The sequence below is a fragment of the Tamandua tetradactyla genome, chromosome 16 (assembly GCF_023851605.1).
Source record: "Tamandua tetradactyla isolate mTamTet1 chromosome 16, mTamTet1.pri, whole genome shotgun sequence".
Lineage (NCBI taxonomy): Eukaryota > Metazoa > Chordata > Mammalia > Pilosa > Myrmecophagidae > Tamandua > Tamandua tetradactyla.
In genome coordinates this window covers 67,749,111-67,772,130 of record NC_135342.1, presented here as the reverse complement: position 1 = coordinate 67,772,130, position 23,020 = coordinate 67,749,111, and the positions used below count along the sequence as shown (strand labels likewise).

At 37.5% G+C, this 23,020-nt stretch overlaps 1 protein-coding gene across 10 annotated transcripts in view; it reads right to left on the bottom strand.

The window, feature by feature from the left end:
• Window positions 1-23,020, bottom strand: part of HYDIN (HYDIN axonemal central pair apparatus protein) — a 511,177-nt gene that overhangs the window by 378,086 nt on the left and 110,071 nt on the right. For 9 of the 10 annotated variants that reach the window (XM_077132967.1, XM_077132970.1, XM_077132968.1 and 6 more), the window contains 4 exons: window positions 16,506-16,660; window positions 14,603-14,728; window positions 12,328-12,447; window positions 8,841-8,975 (listed from right to left, as the gene is read on the bottom strand). In XM_077132967.1, the coding sequence (XP_076989082.1) occupies window positions 8,841-8,975; window positions 12,328-12,447; window positions 14,603-14,728; window positions 16,506-16,640 (516 nt within the window). In that variant the 5' untranslated portion in view covers window positions 16,641-16,660. The remainder of the gene's footprint in view (window positions 1-8,840; window positions 8,976-12,327; window positions 12,448-14,602; window positions 14,729-16,505; window positions 16,661-23,020) is intronic. The other variant, XM_077132969.1, reaches the window with a different exon arrangement.

Below are 23,020 nucleotides of genomic sequence, written 5' to 3'. Positions count from 1 at the left end.
ATCCTTAATTCACCTACTTCTTATCACCTTCACTGAACCCATCCTAGTCCAAACCATCTTATATTTTGCCTAAATTGTTGTAATAGTCTCTTGCCCCTATATTAATTAAGATTCAGTTCAGCTACATATAACAAGAAAAAGATCAAAATAAAAGCACCTTAAACTAGATAGAAATTTATTTCTGGCATATAAAAAGTTAAGAGGTAGGCAGGCCAAGCTGTTATGCTGGCTCCAGAGAATTCTTTGAAACCCAAGCTCCAAAATTCTAGCTCTAACATTCTATCACATGACTTCCATCCTCAATTTCACCTCATGGCACAGGGTGATTCCTGGCACTCCAGCTATCTCCCACAGTTGAGAGGAGAAAAGGCAAAGGGGCAAAACACAGCATCTTACTGCTGTGTCAGCTCTCTTAAAGCAGAGCTCTTGGAAGTTCTTGTGTTTACATCTTATGGGCCAACACGTTAACACACTGAACTGCAAAGATGGCTGAGAAATGTAATCTTTTATTTCAGACAGGAATGAGTCCAGTCAAAATTTCTGGTTCTCTTACCAATGAGGAAATTAAAAACGGATGTCAGGATAGGCAACTAGTCCACTCTCTACTTAGCAACAAGAGTGATCCTAAAATTTAAGTCAGATAATACCATTCCTAATCAAAACTCTCCAAGGTAGGTAAAGGGAAAAGATCAAGCTTTTATCCTATCTATCTTCCATGAACTGTATCTCAGGATAGCCAAAAAGTTGATGAGGGAAGGTTCACATTTTATATAATAATTCCAACTAATAATTGCAGAATAAATGATAGAATTAGAAACTTAAGTCTCAGTGATATAGGCAATGACCCTCATTGGATCATCAAAAAAAAAAAAAAACCAAAATAAAACATAACAGATATTTTGTGTCCGTTGATGCAATGCAATGGGAAGTAACTAACTGCCTATGAAAGATTGTTACCTTGCTCCCAACACCAAACATGAATCTAATCAAGCCCTTAGAACTAGCTACCAGTTTATAGGAAATGGAGGGGACAGGGAACCATTCTAAACAACCCCATGGGGTGCAATCAGAAAAGTTTCCTGGGATCCCTATTTGTACAACCAACCATACATATTGTGATGGTTAGGTTCTGGTGTCAACTTGGCCAAGTGATGAGGCCCAGGTATCTGGTCAGGAAAGCACTGGCTTGACCGTTGCAGCAAGGATATTTCATGGCTGGTTGATAATCTGGAAGGCTGGTATATTAAATCATCAGCCAATTGATTGCAGCTGTGGCTGACTGCATCTGCAGTTAACCAAGGCGTGTCTCCCACAAGGAGAAAATCCAATCAGTTGAAGGCTTTTAAAGGAGAAGAGAGACTCTTTCACTGCTTCTTCAGCCAGCAAGCCTCTCCTGTGCAGTTCCTCCAGACCCTTCATCAGAGCTGCCAGTTTCACAGCCTGCCCTATAGATTTTGGGCGCTTCCAATCCTACAGTTGCATTAGACACCTTTATAAACTCATATTTACAGATCTCTTCTGTTGGTTATGTTTCTCTAAAGAACTCTGACTAACAAAGCTTAGTACTGGGAGTGGTTCTTGAGAAAAAGAATCTTAAAAATGGGTTTTTACAATTGGTTTTCTATTCTGACTAGACTCACAGGCACTAATGACTCTATTTTCAATAATTGAGATGGCACTGACAGTCGATGGGGTGAGTTGGCAAAAGAGATACTCAAAATATTACCGTTAGATTCTGCTAATTGTATGCTCATATGAGGCAAGGCTCTGGGTGAGAATTGTTTTGAAACCTTTATGGAGTTCTGTGGAAGGTATGATGATGCTGGCTTGTTGTGTTAGATATGCTGAAGACAGTGATGAGGGAAAAGGCTGAGCTGAAGGCTTCAAATTTGCACTTTAACCACTATGAATGACATAAAAGTTTCATGTGTGCCCTGAAAGAAAATTTTATTTCCTATGGTCACAGACTTGTGGTCTCTGAAAACCAGACACAAAGCCTCATTGTGCAAGTAGCAGATTTACAACATACACTAAAATCTCAACCTTGCAAGGTGTCTGCTGTTAAAGTAAGGGCTTTGATTGGAAAAGAATGGGATCCTGAAACTTGGGATGTGGATATATGGCTTGATAATGACAGCAATGGGAAGATGGGATCCCAGGAATCTGCTGAGCTTTTGCGAGATAGACTTATCATAGACTGCCCTGAGGAAAGAATTTCTTGTCCTCCAGTCTGCCTTGAGGAAATAGTTTCCCAGCCTCCAGTCTGCCCAGAGGAGCCTGCCATCCAACCTCCACCTAACAGGATTGTTAGTGTCTGCTAACCCTGTAACCACCTCCCCTGGGGAAACAGTCCTCATTCCTCTATCTGGAGCAATTAATCCTGTTTCACCAGATGAAGCTGCAACTGAATACCTTGAGGTAATTGGCTTGAAAGGCACTTCTATTTCTTTTCATGAATCACCCCCACCACCCCTCTTTTCTATAACTAGACTAAAGTCAAAACAGACCCGGAAAGTTAAGGTACAAAGCTTCATCCATGAGGAGGTACACTACACGCCAAAAGAACTGCATGAATTTTCCTCTCTACAAAGACAAAAATCAGGGGAATATGTGTGGGAATGGATATAAAGGGTGTGGGATAATGGTGGAAGGACTATAAAGTTGGATCAAGCTGAATCTCTTGATATGGGTATACTAAGCAGAGATTTTGCATTCAATGTTATAACTCAAGGGGTTAGAAAGGGCATTAACAGTTTGTTTGGATGGTTGGCTGAAACATGGATCAAAAGATGGCAGACATTGCCTGAGGTCAAAATGCTAGAACTACCCTGGTTTAATGTAGATGAGGGGATCTAGAGGATTAGAGAGATGGGAATGTTAGAGTAGATTTATCATGGAAGATGTGCTTATATCCCAGGAATGTCCATAGGACATAACTTTCACCAGAACGCTGAGAAATAAATTTGTGAGACTAGCTCCATCATCCCTGAAGAGCTCTGTAGTTGTCCTTCTCTGTAGGTCAGATATTACAGTGGGAACTGCTGTCACTGAGCTGGAATGCTTAGACACAATGGAGACGATAGGGTCTCATGTTGGCAGAAGCCATGTGGTGACAGTTAATCACTATACACAAGGTAGACAAGCACTGGCCTGACCAATACAGCAAGGATATTTCATGGCTGGTTGATAAACGGGAAGGCTGGTGTATTAAATCATTAGTCATTTGATTGCAGCTGTGTCTGATTACATCTATGATCAACTGAGGTGAATCTCCCACAAGGAGATAATCCAATCAGCTGAAGACTTTTAAGGGAGAAGAGAGATTCTTTCACTGCTTCTTCAGCCAGCAAGTCTCTCCTGTGGGGTTCATCCAGACCCTTTATTGGAGCTGCCAGCTTCACAGCCTGTCCTATGGATTTTGGACTCTTCCATTCCAACACCAAAAGGTGTTGCATAAAACGCCTTTTTAAATCTCATATGGGGTGCACAGGTGGTTCAGTGGTACAATGCTCACCTTTCATGCGGGAGACCTGAGTTCAATTTCCAGACCATGCGCCCCCCAAAATAAAAAATAATAATAATAATAAAATAAATCTTATACAGATCTCTCCAGCTAGTTCTGTTTCTCTAGAGAACCCTGACTTAATACATGTAATAATTATAATGCATTTGGGGTGATCTGAATTCTGACTTGCTATTGAAAATATAAGGGATTATTGCTTATTTTAGGTGTGATATGTTGTTATGTTAATTTCTTAAAGTCTTTATCTTTTAGAGACATATAACGAAGTATTAACAGATGAAATAATACGATGAATGGGACTTGTTTCAAAATAACCCTCTGGGGTGGAGGGGAAAAAAGAGACGAAATAAGATTAGTCACACGATAATTATTGAAGCTGGGTGATGGTGGTTCACTATACTGTTCTCTCTACTTTTACACATATGTGAAAGCTTCTATAACAAAAAAGAATTAAAATACTTTACAGTGACTTCCTACCTACCACACTTTGCATGACTTACAATACCCTTCATGATCTGGCTGTCTGTAACCCCATGTTCTACAATTTGTTTTCAGCAGCTCTTTCTGCTCCAGCCACACTGGTCTTCTAGCATTTCCCTGAGCATGTACCCAACCACGTTTCTGCCTCAGGGTCATTGCACTTGCTGTTCCTTCTCCTCAGACTGCTCTTCCCTCAGATATTCATGTGGCTTAATTTATTTCTCTGCCTAAATATCACCTCCTCAGAGAAGTTTCTCCTGATCTTCCTAGTAAAAGAAAATAGACTCCCATCACTATCCTCTGTCATGTCAATATTTGACATTAAATTATATATTTGCTTATTTATTCATTGTAGCATGTAAGCTCCATATAGGCCGAAGCTTGTTCTGATCTCCATTGGATTCTGCCATATAGAACTGGCCTGGAACAGAGTAGGTGTCCAGAAATTTTTTGTTGAATGAGTGAAAAATGATATTATTCATTTTTAATATCTTCAAATAAGTATTAAAACATCAAGAGATCTTCATAAAGAGAACTATGAAGATCCTTGCTAGCCTTATTATCAAATGATGTTCATTAAATCCAGAAAGCTAACAACTCACTGAAGAAATGAAATGAAATAGAGTGAAAAGTTCTTCTTAGAGAAGAATTCTTAGGCACCTTTCCAATCTGGTTGAAAGGATGAGAAAGAAAGTTAATGTCTAATACATCTGTGGCACAAAGAGATACTAAGCCTTTTTTATATGCTTCTGCTTTTATCACCTGTAGCCTGTCGTCAAGCAGAAGAAACTTCTTTGCATTTTCTCAAGATTAACTTTCACAACAAATATTTACTGCATAATTACAAAATGTGTCAGGCACGGTGCTAGGCACTTGGGTGACAGGGGCGACACAGACTGAACTAGGGAGGGCTAATTCTAGGCAAGAGGAAAACAAAAGCTCTGTCATCATTTTTGCATGAGTCAACAAAGATCTGGAGTATGACTGTAAAATTTCAATCCTGTGTTTTAATTCAAAATGCTGACCACATAGTTTATTATTACAGATTGAGATAACATAAAATATTAAAATTTTTCTATTCTTCTCAGGCCATATCATTTTTATTTCATAACAACAAATCAAGAAAATTATTCTGACAACAAATTGGATATTTTCCTAAAACATTCTGAGCAACAAAATTGCATCTTCATAACTCCTGAAACCTATCCCAGCCTCTCCAGAACATCAGTTAGTTCCATCTCCCTATCCCATATTGATGACAGACTCTTTCAATATCAAAAATTTAGAATGGCCATAGCCCAAACACCCCTAAAGAGAGGAATGGAAAGATCAAAGGTAATGGTGGAGTTATACAGAGAAGATAGGCTTTAACAAATGAATATGAGTGCTGAATTGTTAAATTGATATCTTTTAGTCTCCAGTAGTTTAGAGAAGCCAGAAGTAAAAACCTAAAATTGTGAAATTGTAACCCATGTCCAACTCTGAAATATGTTCTACCACTAATTGTGGTGCTGTGCTTTGAAATTTATAGCTTTGTTGTATATATGTCATTTTTCACAAAAAAGAAGAAAAAAAGTAGATTGTGATCATAAAAATATATTTAAGCCCTCTAGCCTCCTATATCTTGGAGCAGCTAGAAGGAAAAATATGAGAGGGAATCATACAGTAGCCCATGACAAACTCTGGGATCTGTTCTGTAACTATTTGTTGAAGAGTGCTTTGAAAACTACTGCTTTTTTATTTCTTTGCTTTGCAAATATGTTATACTATACAATAAAAAAGTTTTTAAAAAATTGCATCTTCAAGCCATTGCTGTCCACTTCATAGTTCAGTACTATGATGCTTTCTTAAGCCCAAGTAAGTACTCTGCTTTGAGTTCTCATGAAAGCCTGATATTTTTCATATTTCTCTTAGTAGTAGAGACACAAACTTAAGAGGTCAAAAAAATGCCAGGTTCTACAGTGTTATAGTGTGGTTTTGTAATACTTATTATTATATTTCTATAATACATGATACTTAGACTAGGTTTATTAGAGTAATAACATATTCATCATCTGTTTTTAAAAAGCCTGTGTGAGAAGAAGAGATAAAGGAAGCCAAAGTAAATTGCTGCACCTGCTATCTGGGTAGTTGGCATTCTTAACAAGTTAAGTCTCTAGGAAGCCAGATTAGTAGATGACATAAAAAATATAAATTGCTTTATCATCTTTGACAAGCTAATATATATGGGTGCTGAAAATCCAATTGAAAGGGGACTGGCTTATTAAGCTGTGGCATGTTGCAATTTGCATATCTCACTCTCCAGATGTGAGGTGGGTAAAAGAGAATGGAGTGTGCTCAGATCAGCAGGAGATAAGGAGGAAAAAATACTTCTGTGCTATGGCTATCAATTTGGTCAACTGAAGAAAAATGACACAGTGTAATGACTGACTCCTGTTTTCCTAAAATAAATCTGGTCTGGTTACTCCTCCAAGACATTCTGAGGCAGCACTGAAGACAGCATGCTTAACTCCAGTCTGTCATCCTGTGCATGGCCCTGCTGGATTTCTACCAGTTAAGGGGGAACGTAGATGCCTGAACAGGAAAAACCAGTGACAGACATAGCAAGTGTAAGAGGATCTTTGCAGAAAAAGGTCACCAACAATTGCAGCAAGCCTTTTCAAAATACCCATCAGGCTTAGACAGTCAGCAAAAAGAGAAAACAACTACATTTTTAGAACCATGAAATCCATAAATTATATTACCGCTTAGAGACCAAGTCCAACACAAAATATTAATGTTTCCAAAATCTGATGGTTAAATTTCTCATAGAGAACCGTTATTCTCTTGTCTACTCATCCATGTTTGTGGCATTTGATAATTTCAAATATTTATAAGAAACAGCATATCACCATTTAACTTATTTATTTATTTTGCAATTAGGGGTTTCCCAATAGACATGGAATGTCGGATAAACGGAATGGTAAAATGCAATTTAAAGAAGCTAGAAGTAGATCAGCAGCCATAAAATATAGTCAAGTAATAATAGGAATATATATATAATACATTTCAGTTTATTTAGTCTATAGATAAGAAATAAAAAAGTTTCTATTTTCTTTTAGCCTTTGATTATGGAAAATTTAAGACATATACAAGGAAACCAGAATAATATAACAAACCCCAGTATACTCATTACCAGATTCACGAAGTATTAGTCTTTGTTATTATGGTTTCACCTGTACCTACACTCACTCCCCCCTCTATGTTACCATTTTTTTTTTTACAGTTTTTAAAGTAAAATGCATATACATTGGACTGTACAACTACTAAATTACAATTTTCGCAAATTAGCTCATCCATACAGTCCACACCCCTTTCATGGTATGGAACATTTCTACCCCTGCAAAGCAGAACAACACTTATCCAACAGAGGACGTTTTCTCCAGCACAGAAGAAAATAAAGGAAAGCCGACTACTCAAATCTAGCACATTTAGTATTTTGAGCTGCCCAAAGTCTTAGAATCAGCTTCCTACAAAAATGACAGTGTAGAAATTTGACACTCAAACTAGATTCTAGTACTGTTCTCTTCACAGACAGTATTCAGAGATGTCTTGAGGGGGGGATGAGGGGGAAAGGGAAACCTGAGAGAACTGTCGTAACAAAAAAGCCCTACTTCTGGAGCCATTTATTTCAATAGTACCCCAAAGAGAACTACAGCTCCATAAACACAATCCTAGAAACAAACAGTTATGCTATAAAGTGGCAAAATAACACACAGCAGTATTAATATAATGGGATTTTTAACCACTCACTACAGTGACACATGCTTAGCAGACCACATTAAAATCTCTATCCCTACTCTCCAGAAAAGTAGTAATAGAAGCAAATAGTAGCAGGAATACTGGTGACAATATTAATAGCAGCTAATTAATATCAGTGCTGGAGGAGGAGGGATCAAAACCAAAGCTCTCTGGCTCACACAATGGCTCTAGACAGATATGCATGCAAACCATTAACATTATATATACACTTACAGAGTATTTTGTTAGGCCTATTTAAGTCTTGTTTTCTGTCCTCACTTCTACAAGCATGCAGGTAAATCCACCTCCACTTCCCCACAAGTCTCTAATTTGGTCCCCAGAAAAGACAACCCCACCAACAATTCTGTCCTCTTGGGGAAGGGCTGGGAAGTAAGTCTTTACTCTCAGTTTTCCTTACCTACTCCTTCCCCTTGAGGAAGAACTAGAAGTTCTAAGACTGAGGAGAGGCTGTTTCTGGACTGCTGTGTGCTGACAGGGTTAAGCAGACAACACAGGTCTCTGCTATCAGCTCTCGGTTCTCCACTTGTGACTCGAGGAGCTGGAGGTTAGGTTGGCCCTTCAACAAGGACCAATTATCCACCAGCCATTGGGGAGCAGGTGGGTGCCCCGTCTGAGGCCTGGCCATATTCTTGCCATTAATGAGGCTGATACTATGATCAGCATTTGGGTCTTTGGTTTACTTAGGATTCCCTAACTACCAACAAGCCATAATCTTTACCCTTTGTCTCAGCTCACTGCTGACCACCTTTTCATTTTTGGAACTCCTCCAGCTATGTAATCAAAAATAAATATGGTGGGAAGGGGAGGTTATCTTCAGGGGAATTACCTCTCCTTGCACCCTGGTTCTTAAAGTTCCTATAAAGGCCCTCAACACTGTTTGGCAATTACTTTCCTAACTACCAGACATGTACCAGGCCCTCTATCCCTCCTCCCACCACCTCCAGCATTTCTACAAATGTTCAGAATTGCAGACTGCTGGTGACAAGTATTCAACCAAGCATGGCCAGCACCACCTTCTTGCCAGTGCTGTCATTACCTTGTTCTCCTCTGGAGTGAAGAGAATACGGAATGTGGACGGCACACCTGGAGCTACTTTGTGGCCAACATCTTTGGGACTGATCACTTTAAAATAAGGTGAACTTTCCTCAACAATTTTCACCATCCTTGGAATCTGTGGGAAACATGCATAATGATGGACACCGTGTATGTGGAAAAGCAAAAGAGAAAGTGCAGGCTTTGGAGATAAACATAGACTGAAATCTGTCTGCCACTCACTAGCCAGGTACTCTATCAGGTCTGAACTTCAGTTTCCTCAACTGTGAAAGGAGATAATAGTACAGACCTTAGCTCAGCACTCTACACAAAGTAGTACTCAGTACATTTTAACTTTAATTTTTATTAATATTACTGCTATTACTCATTTTTACCATTATTTACCATTCGTTACATTATTATTCATTTTATTTAAATGCGACTATCCTGAAAGACTAAGTTAATGAGCTAAAAGCCCCACCCAGATAGTGAGTTAAGCTGGATTTCTCAACATTTGAGAACTGCTCTGGGAGAGGCAAACACACTACAGCATTCTTCCCAGGGACCACTGTACATGATGTGCATTTAATCTTTACGGTAACCTCTGACCTCTACCATGACTCCCATCCTGCAGATGAAGAAACTGACACGTGCTGTACACAAAGTGGTGCAGCTTTATCAAGTAGTGACGCTGGAGTCAAGGCCTAGCCTGTCACCATCTGCCTCTCTGTGGAGTTATCCTAACTAAATACCACCAGGAAGCAAGAACAAAGAATAGTACACTTTCTGTAAGGCCTGTCTCAGAGCATCTTCAAACAGCGTCAATCTTTTAAAATCTTATTTCCCTGCTCAGCTTACCTCACCCAGAGCAAGTGTCTCTGTCTATCTCAGATAGCTCAAGCAAAAAAAAGAAATGCATTTAGAAGAAGAGAGTGGTTAGCAGTGGGTAGTCCAGATACACAGTACAACAGGGAGGATTCTATAAAAAAAAAAAAAAAGGTACAAAGGGGTAGCAGAGAATTATTTAGAGAATATCATCTAGAAGTCTCAGCTTAAAAATGAAAAAAAAAAAAACAAAAAAAAACCTTTCCACAACTTCTCAAGGCTATGACCCAGTTGGAGAAGAGAAGAATTATAGCAAAAAATTTAGAGAGCTCTTAAGAATAGAGAATGGGGAGGTAAGGAAGAGGTCTATGCACAAATACGACAGAAATAGAAATGGCTTCGCTTGTAAGGGGAGCATGCAGTGGCATTTATGATGTGCAGTGGCATTTATGATGTGCTAAATGATACTATGCATGCTTGCTGGAAATACTTTTAATAAAAGCATAATTGTGTATTAGAAACTAGAAAGAAAACAATACTACTAATAATAACAATACTGGTTTAACATTTAACACTTACTATGTGACAGGCACTGAGTTAAGTTTTTTATATTCATTCTCTCATTTACTATTCAAACAACCATTAAATGAAGATTATCCCCATGACTTACAGAAACAAAGTGACTTGCCCATGTTTTCAAGATGGGAAACAGCACACCTAGAATCTGAAGCCAGGTTAGCCTGACTCAAGTCCAGGTGCTTGTAATTGCATACCAAGTTAGAACTGTACTGTGGCTTATGGAATGTTCCTGAATTATTCTCACACTATGCATGAGAGACAAATATTTAATGACTAAATAGGTTCTGTCTTTTGTACTCCATGCCCAAAAGAAAACAAATAAAAGGTGAATGGCCCATAAAACATTTCACAGTGCCCTAATCTGTCTCAGTGGTTCCTTACGAGACCATAGACTGAGGCAGTAGAGATTCAGGCTTATATAGACCATCTAGAATGAGGACCTGGGAGTAATTTACCCAAGAGCCAGACTGCCTAGCTGAAACAGAAAGCTGCTTGCTTGTTGGTGCTGGCCCTTCCCTGGAAGGGGAACCTCTTTTCACGGGATGTCCTCCAACACTCTGGCTGCATCTTACCAAGAAGTGATGGGTTATTTATGGGAACTGAGAGCCTTAGCAGATAGTACTTATGCATGCCCTTGACCCTTGACCCTTGACTTGCTCATATATACCCAATGATAATCATTTGCTGTTTAGATTCAGGGAGGAGTAGCTGAGGGTCCCTTTGGACTACTTCTTCTCTGTCTCTAGTAGCCAAAAATTATCCGAGCAAGTTTAAAAAGAAATGGAGAGATGGATTGTATAGAGTGTGAATATATCTCAATAAAATTGCATTAAAAAAGGAAAAAGTAACAGATGAAGGAAACAAGAGAACTGGAAATGAGAAACTGAATTATTTGGCAGCCCTATGTGAAACGATAAAGAGTCCTAATGTCTATATAATGTACCTCTTTTTGCAGTCTAGGAATATAACCTTGAACATCTTGGATTCTTTTCTTTTCTCTGCCTCCCCTTTTAGCTTCTGTCCCTGAGCTTCTCTTGCTAGTAATGTAGTCAATAACTAAATATACCATTTTTCTTCAGAGTTTGACTTTGCTGTCAATAAATCACCTCACTGATCTCCAAAAGGCATCACTGGTTCCTTTAATGAGTTATGGCACCAGATAGAGCTGCAAGTCTTTCCATTTGCTTTGGATTCTTGCACAGTCTTCACTCTTCTTTTTTCTTATAGTTATAATTTTTTGACCCCATATTCTTAGACTGCTTTAAGTATTTTGACTTGTGTTTACACCTGAAATTTAGCATCTCTCAGATGCCTCTTCCCCATCTTTATTACTTTTCATACTTAACTGTGCTTCATGCTGACCTTCTGTGTTATTTTTTATTTTATTATTGCTAGATGTCAAGGAAATCCTCAGGGATTTAATGCCTTTTCTTGAAATAAACCCCAATTCATCTCTAAAGCTGAAGAATAAATCCTCAATTACAATAACAAAGAGACAGGGTATAGACAGTGGTGGAAACCTTCCAAAACTCTGTGGACAAAATCTAAGGGCCATCTGAGGTAGAAGGGAGGATACAGAAAAGGGAGGAGATGGAGGATCCACATATTTTAGAAAAGAAGTTTTCTTTAAAAAACATAACCTCCAGAATTTACTTATGTAAACGCACTGGCTCAACAATTGCAATTCATATGAGCAAAGTTTAAACATCAAATTGGAGAAATGGTGGCTCAAATTCAGAGTACATAAATATTAATAACAATTTTCCTGTCTTACATGAAAACCTAACTCAACTGGTCATAAGTGAGGCCTTCATTCCATCCATTTAGTCAATTCTTTATCCAACAATTAGTGCATGTGTTTGAGGTTTATTGTTTGTGGGCACTACTCTATGACTGAGCATCTAGTAACAAACAAGCTAACACAGCCTTGTTTTCACAAAGGTTACACTCAAAGGGCATGCTATTCAGACTATTTTCCTACATCCATCAAATCAAATAACCTATTTAAGGTTCTACAGGATCCCATTTTATTTAACCCCTTCTTATATAACCTGGAAAAGTTTAATCATCCTGGTGAACACACTCACTTTGTCATTGTTCCTCAAAACGAGTGGAACTTCGTAGACTTCACATGGAGTGTAGTTTTGAAATATAATTTCTGATGGAAAGGGCTGGAATAATGTCTGATCCAGGTCAAGTCCTGAAAACTTCAGTTGAAAGAAGAAATTCATCATACAGTCACATAATAGCAAAATATTTCAAGAAGACAAGAAAATTCTACATAGACTTATGGATATTAAAACTAAGAACACAGGAAACATTCAAAAAGGAGGTTAAGTAGTGAGGTTATTGTCATAAACTTCTTTAATACAAAAATAAGTAGTCAAAAGATGGAAAGAATCAAATGCTCATCAATAGTAAAACGGATAATCAAGTTGTAGTATAGTCATACAATGGAATAATATATAGCAATGAAAATGAATGAACTTCTGCTAAAACAACATGACTAAATCTCAAAAATATAATATTGAGTGAAATAAGCCAGGCTTTAAAGAAAATATATTGTTCTCTTTACATAAAGAGTCAAAAACAGGAAAAAACTAACCTATTATAGAAGTTCTTTTTGGAAGAGAGATAGTGACTAAGAAATGGACATCAGGATGCTTCTAGGATGTTGTTTTTGTTATATTTCTTGATCTGAAGAGTGGTTATATGAGCATATTCACTTGGCTAAAATCTGTAAACCTTTTTGTATGTATATTGTAATTCAATAAAAACTTTAAAATAGGGCCACGGTGGCTCAGCAGGCAGGAATGCTTGCCTATGATGCCAGAGGACCTGGGTTTGATTCCCGGTGCCTGCCCATGTAAAAAAATAAATAAATAAATAAAATATATCTTAAAAAAAACTTAAAAATAATACAATATTTCACACAAAGAATAAAGAAAAAATTATTATAATCATTTCAACAGACGCATAAGCATTTGATAAAATTAAATATCTATTCATAATTAAAAACTCTGAGCAGACTAGGAATAACAGGCAATTTCTATGATCTAATATAAAAGTATCTTCATAAAGAAAGCAACAACACAGACAACACAACTAACATTATTCCTAATAGTGAAATATTAGTATAGGAAAAAAGGAAATATAAATCAATAATTAGGTCTTGGATATGTAAAGTTTGCGCTGCCTGTCATATATTCAGCTGAATATACAATCCAGAGTTTAGGGGATAGACTTGGACAGGAGATATAGATGTGAAGGTTATCATCAGATACACAGAATTTAAAACCTTGGTCCTAGAAGAGGTCACTTAAAGGGTGAGACCAGAAGAGAAAGGAGAGGTCCATGGACTATGTACTGAGGAGCTCCAATATTTAGTGATCAGGAAGAGGCAAAAGATGCAACAAGTAAAATAAGAAAAGTAACCACTGAAGTAGGAGGGAATCCAAGGTAATGTCATCTCTCAGATCCAAGTGAACAATAAGTTACCAAAAAGAGACATTAAATGTGTCAAAAAAGATACTAACTGTGTTGCTGTGAGAAAACCCAGGTCTGCTGAGCTGGCCAAGCCTGAGAAAGATGTTTAAGAGAAACACATAAAACACAACTCAGAATAAGGGACATGGAGGATAATCTGATGAAAATGAGCACAATGAAATGGAAATGAACAGAAACTTAAAAATAGATTGGAGAGAAAATGCAAGGTGAGGAAGGGTAGAAAAGAAGGTCCAACATATTCATAATTGGTGTTCTTAAAGAGAATAAAATATGGTATGAAAAAAATCAAGAAATTAAAATGAGGAAACAAGACCTTATTTTATAATCATATGTATCTAAATCCTAGAACATATAGATTACATTACAGTAAATAAACATGTTAAAATAACCATTCTTTAGAGGCCAAAACCATGCATCTGTTACTGGAAATAAGCCAGAATAGACAACAAATGCCTACTTGAATCATCCTAGTTTCTTCCTTTCTAGTGATTGACAGGTCACTAGAAAGGAAGGGAGGGATTACAAATTAGGTAAGAAGATAACCTAATTGGGTTTAGCTAATATAATTCTTTGACTTATTCCCAATCTGTAAAAAGTGGTATCAAATAATGTCCAGAAGTAGCTACGAAAGAGTGTGACTAGTCAAAAGTTATGGGGTTTATTTATATTAACTGTAGTTATCTTCATACAAAATCACAGATCAAAAGAGGTAGAAAAGGAGTATACTGTATAAAACTAACCTAATTAGAAATTAGTTAGCCAAAAATAATGACAATTACTAGTTACTTTTGTTTTAGAATGTTCACATTGTCTCATGGGCCTACTTTACATGCAAGTATAACAGAAAGCAGCTACCTTTTGATGTGTTGTTTCTCCCATATCTAAAAGTTCAATGATCTGTGGTCTGCACATCACATGTGTATTAGCCAGTCTCTGTTCTGTGGTGAGGGACATTTCCTTCAGGTATTCAGATGGTGTCAGCTAGAATTTAAAACAAGCTTATCAGATACACATATAGTTACACTGAAAAAGGGCAAAAAGTGCCAGTGATGAATAATTTGTACTTTTAGCTTTCAGAATAATCCTGGAATGCCAAGTCTTCTTATAAAATATTTCATATAACTAAATTATACAATATAAGTACTCACACACTTCTGAGATCTAGGCATAGTAATTTGAAATACATATGGTTGCAATTCCCTTATGATTTTGAAGGAATCACACAAAGGAACCTCAGGGGTGGGGGGAGTCAAGAAATAACACAGGAGCATGTCATAAAAGGCTAATATCTATCTTCAGGAGAATCATTTAGGCTTAAAACTCTACATTTCTAAAAGGTTTCCAAACTAAGAAGTTTGAAATACTTTTATTTTTCAACTGAAGTTAAAACATGCAAGCAAAGCTGTTGGGCATTTACCATGTCATATCAGGTTAAAGGGAAATGTTACAAAATGTAAAAGACCTGGGAAGTGGGATTATACTGCTCCATGATGAGTGTGGACTTTCCAGAAATTGCAAGAGCTCATGTAGACTTTGTTTTAAGAGAGCTCTAAGCCAATCACCAGATCCTGTAACCAGTCATATTCACAGACACAAATAAGAATACAATATGATTTAACTATGTAATGTTATAAGGGAAAAATGCATCTTATTTAAATAAAACCAGCCCAACAAGAGGTTAGGCATAAATAATAACTATTTCTTATTTGTTGTTGTTTTAAAATGCTCCCTTTGTTTCAGGTCCCACTTTATATGCAAGGAAATTATGATAATTGAAAGCAACACAATGCTTAAGTATGTGCCAAGACTTTTAAAAATATTCAGGGGTATATAATTTAGCTGATTTATTTTGCTGTGGGTTAAAGTCAGCGCTCTTCAAGAATGCTTATTTCCCTACAAATCTAAATTCTGTGATTAAATTTATTTAAATAAGGCATATAGCTACTATAGCTTTCAACTCTGTTTATAAATTCCTTTTGATTGGAACTCAGATTAGAATAATAAAATTTTAAATCATCTATGTTGTGATTTAAACAAAAATAATAAGACCTTAAAAGCAAGCAAACAAATTGAAAACCTCTCAGGTATTATTTTAAATATGCAATAACCACCACAAAATAGAATGATGATTGCTTTTATTTTTCAAACCAGAAAGCAAGCTGACACTAGTTTTTAAAATAAAACGATTACCTCCAGTACTGCAAACTTTTATTAATAGTTTCTATAATATGTGGCTTATAATATGATTCTCAGCAAATCATTATAATCCACTCCAAATTTAAGTATATTTTATTTTAAATGAGAGAAAAATACGTATTTTCCTAGATGCCATGTCATTATTTTAAAGTTTCACATTCTATTAATATACAAACAAAAACACTCTTGCCAATCAACAAAGTAGTACATTTTAAGCTAAACCATATAAAATTTCTGATATTTGAATTTTTAACTATGCAAATGACAATTTCATAGAATTCAACATAATATTTAGAGAACCTCAATAGTTTGTTTGTGTGATCTTACTTCAACTGATTAACTTAAGCAATTCAAGCCTCTACATTAAAGTATGTATGTAAGTTCAAAAACTTCTCAGGCTTTAAGAAATGCCTATGCTTTTCAGCAAGCTACCATATTAACTAAATTGATATTAATCAATCAGTAATTCTCTCTTTGATATTCTGAGAATGTCTAGTAGAAACTGTCATTCTCTAGAGTTGACTGCATTAAATATTTTACATGCAATTCTCTGATACGTTACCATTCGATTTACTTCCTCTTCTGTAACCAGCTTTGGGCTCAGGGGTGGCAAAACCTTGCTTTGAAATCCTTTAAGCATTCTGATTAACCCCATATGAACAGCCCCCATGGACTCCTCAAGTCTGCTACTTGTCATTTTTAGTTTTCTTGGCTGACCTGAGAGTTAAAAAAAAAGTTTCACAAGAAATTGTTAATTCCTGAATACAGATTACAAAATATTGATTTTTAAGCTTTTTCACATGTAGGAAGATTTAGAAAATACTGATCTTTGAAAGCATTTAATGCTTTTAATTTAATGTATTCATTAAGTGCTTGGGAAAAAATATCTTAACCCCATGATGAGTCTAGATTTAGCCATATCCCAAAGCCTAGAACCCATTTTAGGCAGGTGCAGGGATTCTAAAACTACACTAAGAGAAAACAAAGTTTTTACTTTTTGCCACTTTTCATCTTCCTAGTAATACAAGTAAATAAACATTGCCCAATAAATATACTCCATAGCTTGCTACTTTATCTGCATATTTGAACAGAATAAACACTAGACTTAGAGTCCTTCACTTCTGGAGGAAACTTTAAAAAGGCAGCATGAGATGAGGAAAAGGAAGTTTCTGAAAAAGTTCAGAAGTTTATATTCATACAATAAGCCATTCCCAATACCTTTAATTCAAAGTAATATGCCATCTCCCTTTTGCATATACTTGCACAGAACTCTGACAGGATATTTGCAACTTCAGAGACCTATTTATAACTAGGTAGAGGTTTATATCTCCCTTAATATCAGGCTAGTTTATTAAGAATAATGCTTATGCAAGGAAAAAAACTAAAAATGATTGATTAAATGGTAAATAAAAACCCTAAACTCATTTAAAAGCTGACAAGACAGGTATGAACAGAGCAAAACCTAGGGAAAGAGGTGCATAAAAGAAAATCAATTTGAATGAAAATGTAATAAAGCACATTGAAGAGAAACACACACACATACAAAAGAATATGAACTTTTTAAAAAGGAGAAAAGGGTCAGAGAAACAGTGGTTGAAACATAAAAGTCAGTTAAAGAAGATCTAACATGGTATAAGTGGAGCCTATGAAGACTAAAACTAATATTTAAGACTACAATCCAAGAATATTTTTCAGAAACAAAAGAAGTAATTAAAAAGTACTGGTGGCCACCCAGGAAGTTGACCCAGAATAATCAACTTTAACACATATCCTATTTCATGGTTTGGAGCCAGAAAAATATGGAATAAACTTAATCCACTCTTGCCAGTGTTAACCCATTGTAAGTAGGACATTTTGATGAGGTAAATTCAGTTAAGTTATGGCCCAACTCAATCATATTGGGTCTTAATCTTATTACAAATATCAAGAATATAATTCAGACAGAGAGATAGCTACAGAGGGAATAGCCAGAAGCTGAAAGTCAAGGAATCAAGAAGAGAAGGTTGAGGCCAGGAGAGGCTGCCACATGCATTGCCATGTGACAAAGGAGCCAGGACCATGGATCACTGACAGCCAGCCCCATAACACCCTTCTTTGGAAAGAAAGCATTGATTTGATGACTCTTGATTTGGACTTCCCCTAGCCTGAAAACTATGAGCCAATAACTTCCCATGGTTTAAGCCAATCCATTGCATGGTAATTGTTTTAGCAACAAGGAAATGAAAATATCCTATCAGAATCATTAGACTTTAAAGGTTTTTTAAAACTCCTGAGAGCCTCCAAGCAAAAACGTAAAATAACATATAAGGGAAAGAGAATTAGATGTCCCCAAACATTGAGAAAGCTATATAAGAAGTAAGACAACAATAGAACAGTATTTTCCAAAAACTTTAAGAAGTGTAAGCCAAGGATTTTACATGTAGCCAAACTCTCCTTCTGTTATCAAGGCTACAGAAAAAGAGTTTTGAACATTGAAAAACTTAGAGAATATGGTAATTATGTGACTTTCTTGAGGAATCTACTATAGGATGAGCCTCTCCCAGCCAAAAAAAAGACTGGAGGACTTCAGCCAAAGGACTGACAATAAGTATTTCATGTATTTAACTGTAGAGCTAAAAATTAAAACAAAGTTGAGGACATGAGGAAAAAATAGTACATAAACATTAGTTCTCTGACAGAATAGAAAAAATGCAATTAAAACCAAATGGGGTTTTCTCCGCCGGTGCTCCCGCCGCCATCTAGCCCACCTCTTCCTCTTTCTCCGGCGGCGGCGCTCCCGCTGCCATCTTGCCCTTCTCTTTCCCCTTCTGCTCCGGCGGCGCTCCATCCGCCATCTTATCCTTCCCTTTCTTCTCCTACTCCAGCGGCTCTCCAACCACCACCGTGCCCTCTTCCGCCTTCACCGGCTCCTCCGCCAACGTCCTTGACAGCCTTGCCATCCTCACCTTTCCTCCTCCAGAACAGCTACTAGGGGAGTAGAAACGATTCAGAACAGCTCCCGGAGCGACGACAGAGATAAAAAAGACAGCGTACCCCATCCTGGAACGGCTGACTGGCTGGGAGAACCTGCTCCAGTGAGATCGCCGAGGGGCGCGGGCTTCCCCGGGCAGGGCGGCAAGCGGCCGGAGTCCCGCCCTTCCTCCTTCCCAGGCCAGTTGGCAGAATTGGGCAGGTGGTCCCCTCAAGCCGTGGCGGCTGGCGCCGCCACCATGCGCAGCCCCCCGGACCAACTGAGAGAATTGGATCGGAAATCCCCAGGCCGCGGAGAACGGTGACTGGGGGGTCCCTTCCAAACACGTGACTCCCCGGTCCGGCTGGGAACGGTGCACTCACCCAGGCTGTGGCGGCTGGCACCCTCCCGCCACGCTTGGCGCCCCGGGCCGACTAGGAAATTCGGACGGGCGCTCTCCCAGGCTGTGGCGGCTGGCGACCCTCCCCGCGTTCGGACCCCCGGGCCGACTGGCACTCTTCCAAGCCGCTTCGGCTGGCGAACCTCCCCCACGGCGAGAGTTTTCCAAAGTTAAAGGACCCACAGCACCTTTTACTGGTGGGACCCGCAGACAAACGTGTGCCACGAGAGCCACCTACTGGGCAGGATAAGAAAAACAGAACCCAGAGATTTCACAGAAAAATCTTTCAACCTGTTGGGTCCAACACCCAGGGAAATCTGACCAAATGCCCAGACACCAGCAGAAGATAATGGATCACGCTCAGAAAATTGAAAATATGGCCCAGTCAAAGGAACAAACCAATAGTTCAAATGAGATACAGGAGCTGAGACAACTAATGCTGAATATACGAACAGAAATGGAAAACCTCTTCAAAAGCGAAATCGATAAATTGAGGGAGGACATGAAGAAGACATGGACTGAACAAAAAGAAGAAATAGAAAAACTGAAAAAACAAATCACAGAGCTTATGGAAGTGAAGGATAAAGTAGAAAAGATGGAAAAAACAATGGATACCTACAATGGTAGATTTAAAGAGACAGAGGCTAGAATTAGTAAACTGTAGGATGGAACATCTGAATTCCAAAAAGAAACAGAAACTATAGGGAAAAGAATGGAAAAATTTGAACAGGGTATCAGGGAACTCAAGGACAATATGAACCACACAAATATACGTGTTGTGGGTGTCCCAGAAGGAGAAGAGAAGGGAAAAGGAGGAGAAAAACTAATGGAAGAAATTATCACTGAAAATTTCCCAACTCTTATGAAAGACCTAAAATTACAGATCCAAGCAGTGCAGCGCACCCCAAAGAGAATAGACCCAAATAGGCGTTCTCCAAGACACTTACTAGTTAGAATGTCAGAGGTCAAAGAGAAAGAGAGGATCTTGAAAGCAGCAAGAGAAAAACAATCCATCACATACAAGGGAAACCCAATAAGACTATGTGTAGATTTCTCAGCAGAAACCATGGAAGCTAGAAGACAGTGGGATGATATATTTAAATTACTAAAAGAGAAAAACTGCCAACCAAGAATCCTATATCCAGCAAAATTGTCTTTCAAAAATGAGGGAGAAATTAAAACATTCTCAGACAAAAAGTCACTGAGAGAATTTGTGACCAAGAGACCAGCTCTGCAAGAAATACTAAAGGGAGCACTAGAGTCAGATACGAAAAGACAGAAGAGAGAGGTATGGAGAAGAGTGTAGAAAGAAGGAAAGTCAGATATGATATATATAATACAAAAGGCAAAATGGTAGAGGAAAATATCCAAACAGTAATAACACTAAATGTTAATGGACTGAATTCCCCAATCAAAAGACACAGACGGGCAGAATGGATTAAAAAACAGGATCCTTCTATATGCTGTCTACAGGAAACACATCTTAGACCCAAAGATAAACATAGGTTGAAAGTGAAAGGTTGGGAAAAGATATTTCATGCAAATAACAACCAGAAAAGAGCAGGAGTGGCTATACTAATATCCAACAAATTAGACTTCAAATGTAAAACAGTTAAAAGAGACAAAGAAGGACACTATATACTAATACAAGGAACAATTAAACAAGACATAACAATCATAAATATTTACGCACCAAACCAGAATGCCCCAAAATACGTGAGGAATACACTGCAAACACTGAAAAGGGAAATAGAGACATATACCATAATAGTTGGAGACTTCAATTCCCCACTCTCATCAATGGACAGAACATCTAGACAGAGGATCAATAAAGAAATAGAGAACCTGAATATTACTATAAATGAGCTTGACTTAACAGACATTTATAGGACATTACATCCCACAACAGCAGGATACACCTTTTTCTCAAGTGCTTATGGATCATTCTCAAAGATAGACAATATGCTGGGTCACAAAGCAAGTCTTAACAAATTTAAAAAGATTGAAATCATACACAACACTTTCTCGGATCATAGAGGAATGAAGTTGGAAATCAGTAATAGGTGGAGGGCCAGAAAATTCACAAATACGTGGAGGCTCAACAACACACTCTTAAACAACAAGTGGGTCAAAGAAATTGCAAGAGAAATTAGTAAATACCTCGAGGCGAATGAACATGAAAACACAACATATCAAAACCTATGGTACGCAGCAAAGGCAGTGCTAAGAGGGAAATTTATTGCTCTAAATGCCTATATCAGAAAAGAAGAAAAGGCAAAAATGCAGGAATTAACTGTCCACTTGGAAGAACTGGAGAAAGAACAGCAAACTAATCCCAAAGCAAGCAAAAGGAAAGAAATAACAAAGATTAGAGCAGAAATAAATGAAATCAAGAACATGAAAACAATAGAGAAAATCAGTAAGACCAGAAGTTGGTTCTATGAGAAAATCAATAAGATTGATGGGCCCTTAGCAAGATTGACAAAAAGAAGAAGAGAGAGGATGCAAATAAATAAGATCAGAAATGGAAGAGGAGACAAAACTACTGACCTCACAGAAATAAAGGAGGTAATAACAGGATACTATGAACACCTTTACGCTAATAAATACAACAACTTAGATGAAATGGACGGGTTCCTGGAAAGACATGAACAACCAACTTTGACTCAAGAAGAAATAGATGACCTCAACAAACCAATCACAAGTAAAGAGATTGAATTAGTCATTCAAAAGCTCCCTAAAAAGAAAAGTCCAGGACCAGACAGCTTCACATGTGAATTCTATCAAACATTCCGGAAAGAATTAGTACCAACTCTCCTCAAACTCTTCAAAATAATCGAAGTGGAGGGAAAGCTACCTAATTCATTCTATGAAGCCAACATCACCCTCATACCAAAACCAGGCAAAGATATTACAAAAAAAGAAAACTACAGACCAATCTCTCTAATGAATATAGATGCAAAAATCCTCAATAAAATTCTAGCAAATCGTATCCAACAACACATTAAAAGAATTATACATCATGACCAAGTAGGATTCATCCCAGGTATGCAAGGATGGTTCAACATAAGAAAATCAATTAATGTAATACACCATATCAACAAATCAAAGCAGAAAAATCACATGATCATCTCAATTGATGCAGAGAAGGCATTTGACAAGATTCAACATCCTTTCCTGTTGAAAACACTTCAAAGGATAGGAATACAAGGGAACTTCCTTAAAATGATAGAGGGAATATATGAAAAACCCACAGCTAATATCATCCTCAATGGGGAAAAATTGAAAACTTTCCCCCTAAGATCAGGAACAAGACAAGGATGTCCACTATCACCACTATTATTCAACATTGTGTTGGAGGTTCTAGCCAGAGCAATTAGACAAGAAAAAGAAATACAAGGCATCAAAATTGGAAAGGAAGAAGTAAAACTATCACTGTTTGCAGACGATATGATACTATACGTCGAAAACCCAGAAAAATCCACAACAAAACTACTAGAGCTAATAAATGAGTACAGCAAAGTAGCAGGTTACAAGATCAACATTCAAAAATCTGTAGCATTTCTATACACTAGTAAGGAACAAGCTGAGGGGGAAATCAAGAAATGAATCCCATTTACAATTGCAACTAAAAGAATAAAATACCTAGGAATAAATTTAACTAAAGAGACAAAAAACCTATATAAAGAAAACTACAAAAAACTGCTAAAAGAAATCACAGAAGACC